The 13,955-nt window shown below is 34.9% G+C and overlaps 1 protein-coding gene and 1 long non-coding RNA gene across 3 annotated transcripts in view; one reads left to right on the top strand and one right to left on the bottom strand.

Annotated features, from left to right (window-relative positions):
• Positions 1-13,955, bottom strand: part of LOC125229880 (coiled-coil domain-containing protein 170) — a 32,730-nt gene extending 18,775 nt beyond the window's left edge. Inside the window, exon 1 of the mRNA XM_048134851.1 lies at positions 13,787-13,955. Coding sequence (XP_047990808.1) covers positions 13,787-13,861 — 75 coding nt within the window. The 5' untranslated portion in view covers positions 13,862-13,955. The remainder of the gene's footprint in view (positions 1-13,786) is intronic.
• LOC125230425 lies at positions 5,538-9,390 on the top strand. Of its 2 annotated transcripts, XR_007177523.1 has the most exons (5): positions 5,538-6,217; positions 6,501-6,617; positions 6,959-7,088; positions 7,541-7,615; positions 9,233-9,390. It is a non-coding gene; the product is annotated as an uncharacterized LOC125230425 (long non-coding RNA). The 2 variants fall into 2 exon arrangements; XR_007177519.1 differs by having other exon boundaries at positions 5,538-6,617.

Below are 13,955 nucleotides of genomic sequence, written 5' to 3'. Positions count from 1 at the left end.
AATAACAATGGATAGCCGCTAAATTACACTCATAAGTAAAAGGTCATAACTGTTTTGTTTACTAAGTCGTACGCCTTAGGCATTAATGTCCAAGACAGCTCAGCACGTACGTTTTTGCTTCTCAATAGTAACATCTGCATGACTGCACGTGTTCCAAAGTGATATAGGAATAATTTTATTGATACCTAGTTAAGCGACGAAGAGTTATGTATTGCGGTTAGTATAGGTATGCAGATATATTTTTTTGTTAAAGGGTTTTAGTTAGATTTGTAGATCAAATACGCAGTAAAATATCATTTTTGTTTCTAAATGCTACATTAAACACATCCAGAAAGTATACTACTAATCATTATGAACTTTTATGACCTGTGATTGAAATCAAGACATAATATTGGAACGCTACTCAGTTGACAACTGTCAGTGTCAGTATTTCATCCATGTGAACGTAGTTTGTTGATAAATATGTTTTTCCAACCTGTTTTGCATCGAATAACAGTGAATTTTATGAGTGAAGACGTGACTATACATGTGATAAAGCTTCAAATATATTATTTGTCAAAATATCCAATGAAATCCCAAAGGAAATATGCACCAAAAAGTTAGTCAAGAAAAAGTTGATTCGCCATAAGTTTTATATGTAATAACGAGTCAATTTCCTCGTCATAGACGCTTGTTCTGTTACAACTCGCCCCCAGATTGGATTTCTTTTATAAAATACAAAGTGGTTTGTAAAAAAATCCAATCTCACTTAGCAAAAGAAGCAATAAAATTGAATAAAAGAATAAAAGAAAAATATCTCTAGATCAGTCGGAAATATCCCCCCATTTCTAATCGTGTGGTGTGTATTCCAATACTATGCAACTGCTAGCGACTCAGTTTTGAAATCAGCTCATCAGAATCTCGACAATGAACCATGATAACCCCTTTCTCAGAGTCCACGCACCGCCAGGGATACCAGGTTGTGAATCTGATAGGTCCTATTAACCCGTTCTTGCTAGCTCGTTCCCCGGTCGCGGCGAATATTCATTCCATCCACACTGTTGGACCGGAATAATTATCGTAATAATTTCAACGAGTTCACAATAACTTCCCACGCAATTACGAAGAAACCTTTTGAGCTCTCATTATAAGTCCAGAGCCTTCAATCTCCATTGTCGGAACTCAAACCAATTCCTCTACCTAATCACTCCAGCCACATGTTTTGGCGCATGTCTCATACTTGAATAAAATATACAGACTTAAAGTTTATTTGAGTGTGTTTTTTTTTTTTATAAAACAAACCTTAAATGACATAAGCATGTACCTCAACTTGGTACCACATCCTTGATCAAATGAAGAAATGATTTGATGATACTAAACTTCACATATTTGAACAAATAACAAAGAAACAAATATTGAAAAGAGCCTCGTTCTCACTAGACGATATCGGCCCTTTTATTTATGTCGATTGTCAAATACATCCCATTCAAGATGAGGTGTGTGGATTCAGTGTGGGTCTTATTACCTTGTGTAGTTAGTAGTCACAAAAAACTACCCTTGAAATGGGTCGAATCCATTGGATTTTAACCTAACCAATAAGAATTTTATGACTAATGTGTTCCCAAAATTCCCCCCTTGTTTGTTCCCGCAAATTCCGACCAAACTAGTTTTGACCACTTTCCAGCGCTGTCTGTCTATATCAATCCAATCATTCCATAAAAGAATACATTCAAGACAAACTTCGTCCATCCATTCATCCTATCAAACATTCATACATCTATAAGCATTCATCACCTCTAATCTATACACACACATAATGTAACCATTCTTACTTCCTCATTCGCATTTTCACTCGATCTCAACAGAAAGCCAACGCTTTTAAAAGTAATCAAAATAACGAATAAAAATGGAAATAAAATTACACAATAACTTCAAAAGTTTACGTATCCCATTTTACTCCACTCTACCCTGACTCGAAGGCAAAGAAAATTTCAATTTATTTATGATAGGTTTCATTTTATACGTCTATATTTCATTTTTACAAAATATTTATTAACCGCAAACAATTTGACAATGTGTGAAAATTGTTTGCTGCACATACTAAAAATAAAATGTTCGTACGGACAAAATGTTACATTTTATGTAAACATCTTTTATTTCACAGTCAATCACTGCAAGGATTCTACCCTGTTTTCAATTTCCCTGTCTTTTGTTCATTATTACATTCCTCAGTGCAAAATTGATAGCATAAAATGCAAAAATTTAATAAAAGTAAATATAGTCAGCAAAAAAAAATAGTGGCCCTCCCTACTCCGATCTTTGTAGGATAAAATACTGACCAACTTATGCTTAGGAACGAGGATCTGCACTGGTGCCTACCGACATCGTACAGTGGGACGGTGAGAGTAAAAAAATAATGACTTTAGGGTGTCACCAAACTATATCATGTAAAACGATAACGCAAAATAAATATCACTGCTAACTGTAATAACTAAAATGAAAATTTGTTTGACAACCGCTCTTAATTTTTCTAATGTCCAGGTAGACTAGATACATTTATGGTGTTCAGCTATTGTTATATTAAAAGAATCTAAGCATACAATGCATGTTCAATACATTCTTCCTTCAAAATAAAGATTAAAAAAAAATGTTGTCCATATAATGAACCGACTTCTTAAATATATAATTAAAAAAATCCGTATTATAGATTTACATCCATCATACACCATTTTATAATCCTAGGAACGAAACTACTAAGTGACAGAGAAACTATACGATGTGCTAGCCAATAAAGCCCTTTACCACATAGATCACTATAGAAATAAAATTAATTTCAGACAAAATTTTGACTTCTACCACCCTTATAATAATAACACTGAATCTCAATAAAATTTACAAGAATTCATAACGTATTTCAAATAATGATAATGATGATGATGATAAGAAAGAAAATATAATAATGTTCCACATAAGTATGCCGCAATTAAAGAAAACTCTTTACTAAAAGGTCATTGACTTGTAACCAATGTACTCATAAAATTTACATTACACATCATGTAATGTTCATAATAAACGCATAATACAATTTTGCAAAAAAAAGTAATTGCAGTTTTGAAGTGGTTTTCATATTTTCAATTTTTTCCCGCAAAATATGATGTATCCTTAATTTTGATATGGTTTTGATATTTTTTTGTAAAATATAATGTAACATCAAATTTGATGTGATTTTGATAAAATATATTCCCTTTTTTTTTTTTTCAAACTATCTGCAAAATTTTATTTTGGTTTTAATTGCCTTATGATAAAATACAAAATGATGTCATAAGTAGGTTCAAAATACTTTTATTTGATTGGATAATAATATAACAAAATAATGAATTTTTCTTGAAACGAGCTTAAAACTTGTATTGTCCTATTCTATGTCCGTGTCTTCAATATTGTAAAACATGCCCCGACAGTCTTTTGTAACCTCAGACAATTTATTCCTTCTTCATGGCATTTGCAGCTGCAGCAAACTTAGAAAATTGTTAACAAACACGACAATGGGCTGAGAAACTTGGTCATGGTGTCTCTCTTCCTTTTTTCTCCTTCATACTTGGCTAGTTCTATGATGAGTTCTTGAGTAGCTAATGATGATGATTAAATCCTGCTGGCCCTCCTCAGAGGCATTTCCACTGACCCTGGTCCGACACAAGTAGGTAATATTTCAAAGTTTTCCTTAATAGCCCAGGACACCATGAAATCTCTTCTGAAGACACGCTGCAAACTTGATCACAATTAGCTTGAGAGCTTATTCTTGAATACAGCAAACTACTTTTCCTATTTTTTTTCTTTTCTAACTTGACTAGTCCTTATTTGACCGATCAGTAACAAATTTTAGAGCAATACCTACATCCAGTTTTTCTCTTTTTTTTTCCTTGTTTGTCATAAATAAAATATTACTTAAATTGAATATCACAAACACTTGTTATTTCACTAGCATTACTAAACATTTCACCAAATCACTCACTGAAGTTTTCACCGCATGTCTCCACTGTCCTTGCTGATCCACTATGTTCAATGACAGAAACACTGCTATGGTAAGAATCTATCTTAGGTTGAAACTAAAGCTAAATTATAGACGTTCCAATAAACAGAGGGAAAGATAAAATAAAAATCACAAGGTCAAAATATTTTCCAAAGATATTTGCCAACTAAGGTTGCAGGACCATCTAGGTACTTTAACCATATGAGACATACGTCTCATTTACGTTCACCTACAATTATTTTTTTTTTTTCATTTTCCTCAAATATGATGTCTGATCGCTAAGTGACTTTAATTTTTCTAACTCAAAAATTACTGCAGACTATAAAACTCCGTCTTGTTTGCTTGATAAAACAAAAATACTCATAGGGTAAATTAACTGGGGTTTTGAACACTTACATATATGTATTTTTCTTGATCCTCATTTTCTGTTCCATTCTTCTGCGTAGTGTGGCATAATATGGCACCAATAACAACATAATCATATTGAAAATCTTCAGTAACACGTTGGTCCTATGAGCAGGTGTGAGACCAGGCTCAAAAACTCTTACTCCTCCGTTAGTTGACATCAAAAGCCGGGTACTTCAACTCGAACGTCCCACGAAATATCTCAATGTTTACTTCATGTTTTTCGCGTCCAAACTGTTGCTAACTCTGTCTCCATGTACTCATGTCTTGCACTGTTGCACTGACACCTTTTTTTAACTAACTAATTATGGCCTAAAACTAATTGAAATTACTATGTTTTCACTAACAGAGCTCTTCGTTTCAAACCGTAGTTAACATTTCTCTTCGTGTGATAATAAGACGTCACTAAAAATCACACGTGCTTCTACACAATCAACTATACTAATTATTGGAAGCTACACAACACTGTAATTTCTGTGAAATCGTTTTCTTAAATAAAATTTAATAACTTCGCGCTCAGATTTTTTTCGTAAGGAACTGTCACTGTCAATATTGTCATCCTTAACCGTTTTTTTTTCTTTTACAATTGTCCTCATGGGCGTATTTTCATTGTAAACACACTAAAGTGTTTTGTGTAGTCACAAACATTAAATCAACAAAACAATTATTTGATATCATAAATTTAGCCTATCATAATGTTCAAATATTTGACTAGTTATTAGAAATATATAATTGATTTTTTTTTTTCATAATTTAATGAAATCGAACGAAAACTATCGTGTAGGTTTGCCTTTATGCGTAGGAAATTGCGTGTGCGCATCGGTTTACAAAAGTGTGACCAGATTAAAAATATATTGTGAGATTCTTTAAGGATCTAACAGACGGTCGGACCGCACTTGTAAGGGGACATGTGTTAGGCCCTATTTACAAAATACCGTTCAGAATCTACACAACTTGAATAGTTTGATGTGATTTAAGCAATAGAAAATTAAATTAACAAAATCTTTTGTATTTAAATACATCTATTGTATTTATGTTACTATAATGAAATAGAGAAAAATGAAGTAAAGTTTTGTAAATGACAACACCGGACAATAAATTACTGAATTACTGAATATCTTTTGTCGAAAATTGTATGACCGATCAAGCGTACCAACTTAAAAACAATGATAGTTTGTGTAATGTCACCGATAGAACACCTTTTGGCGAAGATATATGTTATCTGTGGTTAAATTATTTTCTCTAATCTATGTCATGCTTACCGCTAATCCGCTTGTTCGCGAAAAAATGGCAGATCCGTTTTTGTTTTCTATAAGCTCGTCATTAATTACGTGATCTACAATTAGAATTATTTAAATATCTGCTTTATTTTAATCGGCTTAAACAAACGACAGGCAATTCGGCGCCGACGCCGGTCATGTGCCGTCCATATTCGCCATTTTGTCATTTGTCCTTTAAGTAAGAAAATGCAAACAAAACATTATTTGCCCTAAACACGCGTTACTCTCAAATAATATTACCGAATGCCGACAAAGTGATCTTGTTTTATCAAACTGAACTCCGAACTGCAATTGCAATGTAATTTTCCGATAGCGAAAGTGAGGTTATGAAATTGACATGACATTTAGTGAATGCAATGCAATGGACATGTGTTTTGTTGTGTTTCTCATCAAGATAATAGAAGAATCTAGTGCTCATACTCATGATCTAATGAGCAAACAGCCCATGCAAAGGATGTCTTAACGGGCCATGTCTCCACTGATAAAATTATTAAGTTACCTACTTCAACGCAGCTTTTCAAGAAAGGTAAGTCCTTGTTTTATTATTTGATGTGTTTTCAAACAAGTCGTTGTTTTCGAAACCCAGCAGAACATACTTGCGAACTACAATAAATAGACCAAATATATATGGTGAAATGTTGCTTATTTCGTTGTTTTATCGTCAGATAAATTAATGATTAGTAAATTTCCCACGTTACTTTCTGACTTTCACATTCCCTAAGAGGATCTAAATGTACGTGAAATAGGCCTAACTAACAAAATATATTTGTTACTTTCAATGAGGTTTACATGGTTGTTCGATTTTTCAGTTTCAACATCTAATTGGAATTTCTCTGGAAAGTTTACAATGCCCGATATTTCTACACATCTGCCACAAATTTATGGAAATCAATATTTTTAGAAACTGAACATACCTTGGTTAAACGGTAAGCATTAAAAATATGTTCGACTAATTTATTTGATCTAGGCTACCTAACTGTTCTTGGAAATTGTAACGTTGTTTCCGTACCAACATATAAACTTCTCAATTATTTTTCTGAAGCGCTGGCTTATGGGCTATGGAAAATAATATTTGTAGGACTTCAAACGAATGTCATGGCATTTAAAAATAGGCATTGAATCTTGTCCAAACTTTAATTTTGTATTTTTCAAAGATAAAACTTGACGTCTGATACTTAAATAAAATTATGTAGACTAAAAATCCAGACTTAGCATAGATTTTATTTCTGCTACATTGAGTTTAAATAGTGTATGTATCAATTTTCAGTATATGAAATGGATTATCATCATTGAAGAACATCAACCAGCTGTCGGCAACATGCAGGTTGACTGAGGAATCCCCAGTGCGTGGTCACGGACCGTTCCCCATATATCTACTGACTTCATATAAATGAAAGGTACTTATATTTTATAATAGCTCGTACTATTTATTAAATTTAAAAGTTAGCTCATGGCATTAATAATATTATATTTAGAAAATTTAGTTGCGAGGGATAGCGATGACTATAGCGATGAAGTGAAAATTAAACTTATACTTACTTTATTGGCTAAGTAAACTCATTATTAACTCATTTATGTCCTAGCTCATGTAGATATGAACTGCTAGGCAGGGGTTCTCAAACTTTTTAATATTTTTTTTTCCTTTTGTACATTTTGCTGTATGCGTTGTTTTTTCTGACACAATATTTCTCATGGGCGTGTCTTAGTTCCAAAAATTAAGCGACGCGCCCCCGTGAGTAGATAAGTAAAATAATATTGTTCCCAATTGGCAGAACCCCACTCTAAACAATACCCCTTTTCTTATTCTATAATATATGAAAATTTCTAATGTCTGACTATTTCCTTTCAGTGTACTGAGGACTCACTAATCTGCACTACTAGTAACAAAGTAATCCGACAATCAGACTGGACCCGGTCATGTTAGGTAAGTTTACATACTTAATGCGTACCACATACCACATACTATTTCTGAACCTCAGTAAAATATGGTTTTATAATGATAATAGCGCTTATTACCTATGCCTATTTAACAGGAATATTACAAATTTCAATCAATTTTCATAAAATTATTTGAGCAATTGTGACAATGATCAAGCAGTGGTGGAGTTAAGGTATGGCGAGGTACGACCTCCCAGATGCTGGTAATTTCGTAGGAAATCTGGTGACGATTGTGTAGCTATTTAACTTAACTAATAAAATATGTATGTTGGCATATGCCTGATCCGTGAAATATTGCGACAGTGTAAGGTTCCGTATAAAAGCTGTGTACACAATCTAAGTGAGATAACATGTCATGTGTACCAGTTGAAAATTTTGTTCATACATACATACTTGTTTGTACTATAGCAAAAATATATACTTATAGAAAGTTGAAATTCGCACTGTGCATTTAATTTATTGAAATAATTGGCAGACATAGGCTACAGTGACCTCTCACCATCAAGAGGGACGTATGCTTGTTTACTACGGATGTAATATGAAAATATATGATGACTTATAAGCTAATGAACTAAATTAGTCCTAACATGATTAATACGTATAATCTAACAGACAGACATTTGTTCTCATAGTGAAAATATTCAGTATAAAGACTTTGTCAATTTATTGTATGATGTATGAAATCCTGTGAGACAATACGTAGATTATAGCGTGACAACTAAAATGCAAACAAACCATCCATCGAAGGATGTACTTGTCATAGTATCACATGCGTGTAGCTATTCAGCATTCATAGAAAAATGGCGGGACGCCCCATATAATATTGTACTTCAGCGCGACAACGAATAATCGCGCCCCCATAGCCATTAGACTAAAGCCTATCTTCTTGTATTACTAGGTCTTAAATCTAGGGCTTAGGTATCCTGGATTATTTTAGGAAAATAATCTTACATCTAGACTATGTTAGCGACCTACTTACTGACCTAACTAGTAGTTATCCTACCTATGAATGAAGTTCTGTATAACAGGCGCCTACTAAGAATATACATATCAGAGTATTCATGGACTATATAAGACAGCATCGAAGCTGCCAGACGCTGCGATGTGAAGCGCAAATGAGATGTAAAGCTTTCAAAATAGCCCTGGAGATGGCAGAACCTGCTATGAAAATGTACTAGGCCGATAGAGCACAATTTGTTTTAACATGAAATTCTATTGCTATTATACATAGTGTACACACTTATGTTTCCAATTCCGATTACTGGGTGGGAAACTCTTCTAAACTACTATAGCTCCGCGCCTTCTTTTATTTTAGGTACATGAATATTTTTTCTATAAGTACCTAGTATTTTACGTACTAGCCCTGCCTATACAACAACCATAAAACATACATTAAGACACAGAATAAATAATAGTACTACGCACAGGCGCAAGGGAACGTCAAGATGCGCCAATGCCAACAATTGCTACGTAGCAATGCAACCCGAATTGCCTAATCGGGACGATATTTAGTTCAACCACTACGATTATGAGCTAATTTCCTAGAAATAGATTTTGTCTAAGTTTACTACGCTACTTTAATTTTATTATTTTATTTTTACAGATACCAGAGGAAGACGAAAATATAATTGATTCTGTACTGATGCATGACTTCGCTCGGAACGCGGCAAGAATGAACAATGGAAGAAAATACTACAGACTTGTTTATTAACGATAAAGTTATTTTAGTTTTTATGAAATAGCGATTGAATAAAAATATTAGGTATATGAGTTTTATTTAGAGATGAAATAAGTCAAGAAATACAGCACACCCACTCGTTTTCACAACAACAAATGTAGCCTGGTAAGGCTAATTCCTATTATTTATTTATAAACCTTGGTATCCAAGATGTGTTCTACAGAGCACATCTTAGATCCCTTGGGCACGGAACCAAATGTAACTAAACCTCCGCTCACCTTACTTATTTACTTACTTACTCGACTAATCATCAGTATAGCTAACCCCCCTTTAAATATACCCCGTAAATTTGGCCTTGTGATCGTCTAGCGTGAATAAGTAGAACCCTTCGATGTGAACCGCGATAACCTAGATCCTTTAATGAGTATCAGCTGTATTTTTGACTAATTTTTAAAATTTTATTTATTTATATTTTAAAGAAGAATAAAGGTTATTGTAGCATAATAATATAGTGTTATAGAAGAGTATTTTATCAGATTTAGGCCTAGAAAGTTATATGTGAGAAAATTAATGACGTAATGAAGAAATTTTTAAATAAAAGTTAGTGAGTGAAACATACATGAAATAAATATTAAAAATTATTTTAGAAAACATCGGCTACGCTCTATTTTCGATTCCGGTTTGGGGTGAGAACTTGCGATACCGTCTGGAATCCTTAGGCCCAATCAAACCACATTATTGGGCATCCTAAGCAAGTAAGCCTGAAGGGCTATCTATCTACAAACTAACCCCCTTTTTTATTTTGTTTCTTTTCACTAGCTAAACCCCCCTTTTCCCCAATACTGCTAATAGACCATAACTTCTCGATCCTTCTAATGTATCATCAAGGCTCCGAGTAGTTGCTACTACTGAGAACGAAGTAAGTAAGTCTAGTAACTCCTTGAAGCTTTTGACTTGTCATCAGTGGACGGCGCTCGCATGCCACTGGGCCCTATAACAAACCTATGCTTTTTATTCCAAAGAATAGTTTGTTTCCCTAACCAACTTGATAGAATTTACCTTGAAAACTAGTTAGCAACACTCACTGGCTCGATGCTACACGAAGAATCAGAAATTGCTACCACAATTATTAATTTCACTCAGATAAATTAAGTAATAAAAGGTTTTATAAATTACCAGTTTTACCACATATTTTAAGATAATAAACACCACATTTAAAGTCCATTAAAACCATATAAATAGTAGTAGTTAAATTATTTCTCCACAATACACGTTGACCAATTATAATTTAAGACCAATCATAAAAGAACTCTACTTTTATAGAAATAGTGTGTGACTCTACCCTATTCCTATCATTTTCCCTATTCTAGCATATCTGAAACACAGACCGTCACTTACCATAGATCTTGTGTTTAAAATATGCACAAGTGTATCCCTACCATAAGCTGTACAGTTCAGCCAGCGAAGCTGAGATAGGCAACCTATAGGCTTGAGTTCTTATCCCCCCCTCTGCTCTTGCCCGCGGGCTAGGGTAGCAGAGAGTAGATCGCCCTATCCGTGTATATATCCAGTATTCTAGGACACACCAGTACCAGCCACATGAGAGACCCAGCTGCGATCAACTTTACTTAGATGTGGATCGATCACAACCGAAATCCCCAACGACCAACGCCAGCATGGACTAGAGCACCGAGTAAATAAATATATATATATATATATATAGGACCCCAGCCTCAAATACTGCCGACTTCAGTGAGCAAGGATTACTCCTAATGTCTTTCGTCAATCGTGAAAGTCCTCACTTCCATCTAACAGTTGGACTCTTTGAGACCGGTGAGAAAGTACGCCTTTTGTAAGTATAAATAAGGCGCCCAAGCCCTCCACTTGGAACAAAAAGACCCCTAAACGCCTCTTATTTGACACCGTAAGGGAAGAAGCGCCTAGCCGGACAACAGTCTGTCACAAACAATGATCTGGCTTATAACTTTCACAAAATAACCCCATAGAAAATTACTAAATTCAATTTTACTGACCAACTAAACAAACGAGTGAAGTTTCCTTTACGTGCTATAATCTAAGCTTAGTTTTGCAAGAATTACTCCCTACAAAACCAAACACAGACTTATCTCCAAGCACCAGCCATACATCGACCCAGTCTTTGTATTGCTTGACGGCACTCATGAAACAAAGCACAGAAAACTTCACTATACACATTAATTTAAATGTAACACTACACTATAAATAAACACTAATAAAATAAACCCACAACTGACGGTAAAGCAATTCCACCACAGGTCTAAGTCCAACTGTACGACGATATTGTCCCCGCACAATCAAACAAAGACACAATTTCAAAGTTTACAATCACTTAGAATAATTTCCAAGTAAAAAGAAACAGAGAAATAATAGTAGAACAACTTCACTCACCAGTATAACACACGAAAGCCAGAGACACTGTTAGTCTTATAGATATTTTAAGAATGACACGCGTCGGCTCGCTCCGACCCTTTTATAGATTCAAAGAGTGACAGGCGACAAAAAGGGCGACTGGCGACAAAAGGGGCGACTGGCGACAAAAGGGGCGACTGGCGACAACTATGGCGACAAAAGGGGCGACTGGCGACAAATATGGCGACAAAAGGGGCGACTGGCGACAACTATGGCGACAAAAGGGGCGACTGGCGACAACTATGGCGACAAAAGGGGCGACTGGCGACAAATATGGCGACAAAAGGGGCGACTGGCGACAAAATGGGCGACTGGCGACAAATAACAATGGATAGCCGCTAAATTACACTCATAAGTAAAAGGTCATAACTGTTTTGTTTACTAAGTCGTACGCCTTAGGCATTAATGTCCAAGACAGCTCAGCACGTACGTTTTTGCTTCTCAATAGTAACATCTGCATGACTGCACGTGTTCCAAAGTGATATAGGAATAATTTTATTGATACCTAGTTAAGCGACGAAGAGTTATGTATTGCGGTTAGTATAGGTATGCAGATATATTTTTTTGTTAAAGGGTTTTAGTTAGATTTGTAGATCAAATACGCAGTAAAATATCATTTTTGTTTCTAAATGCTACATTAAACACATCCAGAAAGTATACTACTAATCATTATGAACTTTTATGACCTGTGATTGAAATCAAGACATAATATTGGAACGCTACTCAGTTGACAACTGTCAGTGTCAGTATTTCATCCATGTGAACGTAGTTTGTTGATAAATATGTTTTTCCAACCTGTTTTGCATCGAATAACAGTGAATTTTATGAGTGAAGACGTGACTATACATGTGATAAAGCTTCAAATATATTATTTGTCAAAATATCCAATGAAATCCCAAAGGAAATATGCACCAAAAAGTTAGTCAAGAAAAAGTTGATTCGCCATAAGTTTTATATGTAATAACGAGTCAATTTCCTCGTCATAGACGCTTGTTCTGTTACAACCTACGTGCCCTCGGAACGATCAAGATTCCACATTTTATTGGAAATCTAATATTGGAACCTTACGTTTGTTCAGGTATCAATATTGGCAGGTGCGGTTAACCAACAGCTTTGCCCCTTGTAAAGCAAATCACAAATCATTTATTGTAACCTATCGTTTAGACTTTAGAGTTAAGATATAGCTATAGATACTACTCCCTTACCATGAAATGAAATGAACTTATAATTTCATCTCAATACATAGGTACATATAAAGTAAGCTACATAAGCAAATTTAAAGTCAACGTGCATATGAATGTCACGACAGGGCCAAGCTCACGGTATGGTGCCTAACTGGACCCATCAATAAATTCAATAATAATCGAGAAAAATACTAACAGCGTGACGTAGAATTTTTTTTTTGCATTCGTTTGAACAGCTCCATCTAGCGGGGAATCGGGTCAACAATTTGCGTCACCCAACACATTCCCTGTCAACGCGGAGCGGAGCTACGCGGCACAAGGCAAGCGGGGCCTATAACGATAACAAAGGAAAATACTGTTTGTAGCGATGTTTCTTTCTACTTAAATACAGGGGACCCGTGATGTGTTAGTGAACTACAGTATACCTACACCTACATGTGATGGTTTTTCAGAGATAATTACATATTATGTATGTCAGTTGTTGCAATGTTTTATTTTAATTACCTACTGCCGAAGAAGCAAAGGGGTCATCAAAATGCTTGAAAATAGAAAAAAATATACCGAAGATGTTTGAATTGCATAATTTGATGTAAATAATTATGTGAAATTGAAAGTTTACTACATTAGTTGTTGTTGTTACCTATATTATAAAACAAGGAATCAATCTAATATGGGATTAGGAATTCTGTAGTGACTCATGAAAATAATTACTCTGAAATGTACCTCACTAGCGTAAAATCTACCAAGTATTTCACGACCAGAAGAATCAAGGACATCAATGGGGAACTGATTCAGTTAAGCAATCTACCATAAATCCGAACACTACTTTCATTTCAATTCCACTCACCTCTGTTGGTGTTTTGCTGCACAGGGCCTCGTAGATCTTCCAGTCCTCGTCTTCTTTTCCTTTTTCGTCTTCCATAGTTGTAACACGACTCGCTTACTTGGAGCCCCCGCTTGTTTGCAGTCAGTTGACGGCACCTCGTTGCCAGGAAAGTGTCGTCATGTAAACACCA

Source organism: Leguminivora glycinivorella, chromosome 1, assembly GCF_023078275.1.
Source record: "Leguminivora glycinivorella isolate SPB_JAAS2020 chromosome 1, LegGlyc_1.1, whole genome shotgun sequence".
NCBI lineage: Eukaryota > Metazoa > Arthropoda > Insecta > Lepidoptera > Tortricidae > Leguminivora > Leguminivora glycinivorella.
Note: the sequence above shows the minus strand (reverse complement) of the source record. Positions and strands in the feature narration are given on the sequence as shown.